Source organism: Brassica napus, chromosome C9 (genome assembly GCF_020379485.1).
Source record: "Brassica napus cultivar Da-Ae chromosome C9, Da-Ae, whole genome shotgun sequence".
Taxonomy (NCBI): domain Eukaryota; kingdom Viridiplantae; phylum Streptophyta; class Magnoliopsida; order Brassicales; family Brassicaceae; genus Brassica; species Brassica napus.
Window position 1 is genome coordinate 11,226,700 of NC_063452.1, and position 6,375 is coordinate 11,233,074.

Below are 6,375 nucleotides of genomic sequence, written 5' to 3' on the forward strand. Positions count from 1 at the left end.
AAATTGGACGAATCGCCTTTTCCAGACTTGTGAAATGTCGACAGAGGACGCGCGTGGTTCTTGATGTGGTTCTTGATATTACGACCGTGCCACCTCTTGATTTTTTATTTAAAAATAAAAAAAGACCTAATAAAAGAAAAAAAAAGCAGGAAATTAGAAAAACCAAAACATCCCTAATATCAAAATATACCAGAACCACCTCTAAACAGCTGCAATTGAGAACCAAACATAAGAAGAATCCCACATAAGAACCACTCTCGACTGTACCCAGATCGGCATGGTATCCCCCTCTAGCGTAACGCCCTCGAGGAGGGTGACTCGTAGTCAATGCGCCAGTGATAGAGAAGCAAATCCCAAGAAAATTCCCCGACTAGGCAAAACTGCGTCTCGTTATGCAGGTATCTCCTTTCGCTAAGCTTCGCTGTGAAATTCTTTGGAAAAAGTTTTTAAAAATAAAGCGTTGGGTAAATGTCTGGATTTGGTCATTGTATTTCAGTATCTAGCACGGAGTCCGAACTAGAGGAACCTGCATCCACCGACCAAGAAGAAGCTGCATCCACTGAACAAGACGAAGCTGCATCCACCGAGCCGGAATTTATTGTCACCACGCCGACTTTCCCGGAAAGACTGTTCGCACGTAATTGCTATCCTGGCAAACCTCGACTGAACATCTATTCAAAGGCGAGTATCATTGGATCGTTAGTGAAGTTGCTAAGAGGCTCCCCTGAAATGAATTGTCTGCTAGGAAGTCAGTTTGGAGCTCTGTTCCACTTACCTGTATCGCGCTGCTCAAACTCTGCGAAACTTGTACATTCTCTCCTCAGCCGTCAGCTGGTTACGATGCGCCTATATGAGCTCTGGTTCTTGTTTGCAGACAAGCCACTACGCTTTTCTCTGCGTGAGTTCGGAGACATCACGGGGCTGAAATGCGAGCCTGAAAGGGAAAAAGTTGGAAACGGGTCAGAATCTATCGATGCCACACCTGGACGTATGTGGAAAGAGTTGTTTGAAACTGAAGATGAAGACGTGACTGTACCAGATGTTCTTCGTATGCTTGAACAGCCTAGTCTTCCTGAGTGGAAGCGGTTGCCACTAGCTCTCATTGCGCTTGTAGATGGGCTCCTGGTTTGTGGTCACAAACTTCTTCGTGTGACGCCTGCTTACGTCGAGATGCTGGAAGACACCAGATCATTTCTTCAATATCCATGGGGGGGAGAGGCATTCGTCAGCACTCTGTCTAGATTGACACCACCTCAACCTTCTGATCCTTCTAAAATGGATAAATCCCTTGCGGTCATGCGCCTTCGTTTGAAACAGCAGTCAACAGCGTGTTATGGGTTCCCTCTGGCGCTGCAACTTTTTGCTTTTAAAGCTATCCCCTCATTGCTTGAGAAAATTCCCGAACCTAATAAAACCACTTCTTTCTTGCAAGAACCAGAAGGATGCGACTCAACAAATGCACTTCTGAATTTTGAAGACATACTTCTGGTGGAAACCCAAACTGAGGTACAATGTTGTTGTCTATCTTATTTGCAAAACAGAAGTTAAGACGCTCAAACTTTGTGTACTTATGAATGTTTGTGTTCTTTGTTTGAGGTTATTGTTACGTATTCAATCCCAGATGAAGGTGGGGATCCAAAGTGGAAGAAAGAAGTAATCGATCCCCAAATAGATAACTTAGTTCGTCGAATGCGGGAAGGGCACGAGTTCAAAGCAACAGACTTTAGAGGAGGTGATTCATCCCTTCCACCTCTGAAGCCAGCCGAAAAGGCTGAAGGTGTTGGTGTCAAAAAGAAGTGTCAAAAGCCGTCTAGGCGGTTTGGGAAAGCATGTGATGAACCTGGAAGTTCGACTCAGGCGCCTCAGCGTCCTATTCGACCTCGTCGTGGGATATGTAAACAGGCTGAACCAGGAAACTTATCAGATAAGGAGCAAGAGCTGAAAGAGTGGATACGAGTTGAACTGAAAACCCAGTTGGGTAAATTGCGGAACGAGATTTTTGACTGGTTGCATCATGATAGGGGAGGCTCGTTCACGGTTCCGCAAAACACAGCAGCCGGTAAAACAAACAGAGACAACAGTCACGCTGACCCTACCGGCATGGAAGGTCCAAAGAAGCGACGTCCGTTCAGTGGTGATGGTAATGATGAAGCTGAAATATTTTGGTCTGATAGTAAGAAACACAAGAAGAACAACGGCGATGGGTTTAGCGACGATGAGACGATGAGAATGCATGATAATCATTGTGATGGCCGTACGCCAAATGCTCGCTTCTGGGAAAAGGTAATCAAACTGCTCCTACAATTTTTAATGATAAACAATGCCTGAATCCCGGTCTAACTTTTTTGAGGAAAATTCAACGTGTAGGTAGATTCAATGGCGGGCGAAGGCCCCTCTTTCTCGAAGTCGGCAAACATTCCAGAAGTCGATGTTTCAACGCCGATTGGACCAGAAATTGTATCAAAGCCAGCAAAACCGACTCTCCCGGAACCGTTGGAGGTAAATAGATTATAACAATGAATTTATAGGCTCTAGATATATTATGTTTTGCTGTTCAGCTTGGTTTGGCCAGGTATTCAGCGTAGATTATCAGTTGTTCGTTTTAGTTAGTGAGGTGTACAGGAATACTGATTTGTTTGGTCAGGTATTCAGGTTATTTAGTTAAGGTATTCAGGTTAATTTTTGAGGTGTACAGGAATACTGATTTGTTTGGTCTGGTATTCTGGTTAATAGTTCAGGTATTCATGTTAATTTATGAGGTTTACAGGAATACTCATTTGTTTGGTCTGGTATTCAGGTTAATTTAAGAGGTGTTCAGCTTAAGTAGTCAGGTATACTGATCTGTTTGATAGTTTTCAGGTGAGAGATCAGAGGTATTCATATTAGTTAGTCAAGTGTTCAGATAATTTTGCCAGGTGTACAGATTATGTTGATTAGGTATTTTAATGTTAAACTACATCTGAATCGAAGTATTTGAATGAGCTATATCTGAACGTTGTCAGGGCGAGGGGGGAGATGAGTCTCCAATATCAGGGCTAAATTTGTTAGCAGAAGAGGTTGAAAAGGGGACACGGAGTGACAATGTCTATAAAGATCCACAGGAGAACACTTGTAGGATGCTTACCGTTTGGTCTCATCCTGAATCTTACGTCCTTCCGCCGGAGGAACAAGGTGGTAAAGCGTCACCGACAAATTCTGAAGATTACAAGACACCGCCAGAGGATGATCCGATGACTGAATCTCGCACACCAGACGTTGGGAATTCGAAGCTGAGTCGATATCTGACTAGGTCATTAAAAAAAGCAGAGCTAGAAGGGAAATGTATTCCAATAAGCTCAACCAAAAAAGATGACCTCCAGACGAAGCGTATTCCGAGACGTTCAACAAAGATTGGAGGAGTGTACACCCCAGACAAGAGATTGAAGAAGCTTTTCCAAAGCTGCAAGAAACCCAAATATACGCCCTTAGCAGACTTGGAGAAAGCGCAGTTTCAAGAGTTTCAGTCAATTCTCCGCGAGAAACCGGCACAGTAAGTTGTTTGGATATACTGTATAAATTTCTTGGACTGTCAAATGTTTAATATTGACTTTTGGTTTGTTTTCAAATTTCAGGGAATTCGAAATTGTTATTGGGATCCATGTCTCAAATAAGTTCTTCCTGTCGTTGGCGCGGCCAACAAATTGGGTCAGTACCGAGGTATTCAATTCATCAGAACTTAATCCGTTTTATTCAAGTGGTTTGTACATATTTTTCTAATGGTTTGTACATATTTTTCAGCACATTTCTGTGCTAATTAGTATGCTAGTAAGGCGACATGGACGCAATTATCTGAGTCGGAGGTGCAGATTTGTAGACTACTTCAGTATTGCGGGCATCATATCAAAGTTCGCAGAGTTCGAGAAGGCCTCAGATAAATTGGGATTCAACTGGGGAGGGCTTGTCAGTTTCAGTTTCACCGGAAAAACGCCGCGTCGGAATGACAAGAAGGTGTTGTTGGTTGATGTGGACAGGGTGTACGCCCCAATGATGTGGGGAAAAGATCATTGGGTTGGTCTTGTGATCAACTTGACATGCAGACAAGTGGAGATTTTGGACTGCAACATTCCCCTTAATGAGTCCGATAATGAGGTGAACAAGCACATGGCTTATCTTCTACGCGCATTGCCTCATGTCTTAGCTGCGTTTTCGCCTCCTTCCGATAGTAGTCATCCTGAAGAAGACCAAGCATTTTCATGGGTGCGTCCAGACAATATTTACTTCAACGAAAGGTCTGGCGACTGTGGACCATGCGCGGTCAAATTTCTGGAAATGCATGCAGCGGGATACTCCTATGAGGATATGGGGCAGATCGATGAAAAAAAGGTGGACATATTTCGTCAAAAATACGCGATGGATACCTATGAAGAATTTATTGGAAACGCAAAAGTTCAAAACGATGGTTGAAGACGTGTATACTGCCTGCTTCATTTCGTTTGTTAAACCGAATTGTTAACGGTTATTGTATCTTTTCATTCATCCAGACACTATAATTGAAACATATCAGTTTATCTTTGAAGGTTTTATATCGTATTTCTTATATATTTAGGGTTTAGGGTTTAGGGTTTAGGGTTTAGGGTTTAGGGTTTAGGGTTTAGTGTTTAGGGTTTAGTGTTGCATGTTTAGAGTTTAGGGTTATTAGAGTATAATATCCATGCAAGATCTCACCATAGTGTGTTAGTTATTTGTTTCAAAGGAAAACAATTTGAGAAGTAGTTGGTGTTTTTACTGTTTCATTTAATAAGTATTAGTGTAAAATTTAAAAATTGATTGCAATAACTATTTCTCTGAGTGTGTTAGGTACAAAATGTGGGAGGGGACAATAACTTTCCTAGTAACTCATAAGACTCCTTTGTTTATTTCTTTATTCTATATATACATATTCAATGCTTCTGATAAACATCTCCAACAGAACTCAATAGTATGGCATCTCTAAACATCCCCAATCTTCCAGAAGAAATTTTGTGTAAAATAATAGAGATGGTGGGAGCGGATTCATTCTACTATCTTGGTGGTATTTTGCGGGCTGGGAAACGCGGTTATGCACTTGTCCACGAACCCTCCGTCTTAAGGAAGTGTAATGTTCAGCCAATGGTCACCTTTGCAACATGTCAAATCTGCACTGGTGGTCAGTTTCGGGAGTTTTTCATCAAGTGCGTAACAGCTGGCAACACAAACGCTATCTACTATGAAGGGCTCTATGCAGCACTGATCGTAGGTCCTGAGAAATGTATTAGAATATTGCAACCAAATGTCCCAAATCATGATTTATCAACTTTAGCAGTCGGCATTTTCAACGTGTGTATTGGCAATGACAAGGAAGCCAGTAAACTGTTTCAGCAGTTCGAAGCTAATCACTATGACCTTCGCTCGGATGCGATAGTTGGACTGGGAGCTGATCTAGAGTGGCGATTGATATCATTTGGAGCGCCATACATGAACAGATATGGTGCATCTTTCAAATTTCCGGATGATGAGGTAATCAAGTCACCAAGCTGCCTTTATGGCCATGATTACACAGTCGATTTTGAAGGTTCTTGTAAAAACTGCAGGCTATTTTGGATATGCTGCAACATTTCTCACATCCTCTAGGACTTTATTTATGTTATCCTCGATGTTATCTGTTTTCTATCGTATAGCTTAAGTATTCGTAGACCTTAAGTATTCGTATACCTTAAGTATTCGTCAATGTTATCTGTTTTCTCTCGTAGACCTAAAGTATTCGTCAATGTTATATGTTTTCTCTCGTATACCTTCAGTATTCGTATACCTTCAGTATTCGTGTACCGTTTAATCAATGAAAAGTGAGTAAAGATAAATATTAATGGAATTATGAATAGAGATGTCAATTGGGCCTAATATGGTCAGACCATTTGGGGTTGGTCTTGGTTAACCCATGGTCATTAAGCCCATTTGACATCCCTAGTTATGAATGTTGAGTAATAAAAGTGAGTAATTAATGGAATTATTCGTAGACCTTAAGTATTCGAATACCGTCAGTATTCGTAGACCTTAAGTATTCGAATACCGTCAGTATTCGTACACCGTCAGTATTCGTATACCGTCAGTATTCGAATACCGTTAGTATTCGTATACCGTCAGTATTCGAATACCGTTAGTATTTGTATACCGTCAGTATTCGTATACCGTCAGTATTCGTTTACCGTCAGTATTCGTATACCGTTTTCTCTCGTATACCTTCAGTATTCGTATACCTTCAGTATTCGTATACCGTTTAATCAATGAAAAGTGAGTAAAGATAAATATTAATGGAATTATGAATAGAGATGTCAATTGGGCCTAATATGGTCAGACCATTTGGGGTTGGTCTTGGTTAAC

At 41.4% G+C, this 6,375-nt stretch overlaps 2 protein-coding genes across 2 annotated transcripts; both read left to right on the forward strand.

Moving 5' to 3' along the window:
- Positions 1–277: 277 nt before the first annotated feature.
- On the forward strand, positions 278–1,657 carry LOC125592467. The gene is made up of 3 exons (XM_048767654.1): positions 278–398; positions 497–1,506; positions 1,622–1,657. Exons 1-3 carry the CDS (start codon positions 278–280, stop codon positions 1,655–1,657), a joined length of 1,167 nt encoding a protein of 388 aa, XP_048623611.1.
- A 32-nt stretch (positions 1,658–1,689) lies between these two features.
- On the forward strand, positions 1,690–4,458 carry LOC125593396. The gene is made up of 5 exons (XM_048769962.1): positions 1,690–2,283; positions 2,368–2,499; positions 3,003–3,529; positions 3,612–3,696; positions 3,778–4,458. The coding sequence occupies exons 1-5, from the start codon at positions 1,690–1,692 to the stop codon at positions 4,441–4,443; spliced, it is 2,004 nt and encodes a 667-aa protein (XP_048625919.1). The 3' UTR covers positions 4,444–4,458.
- The last annotated feature ends 1,917 nt before the right edge of the window (positions 4,459–6,375 follow it).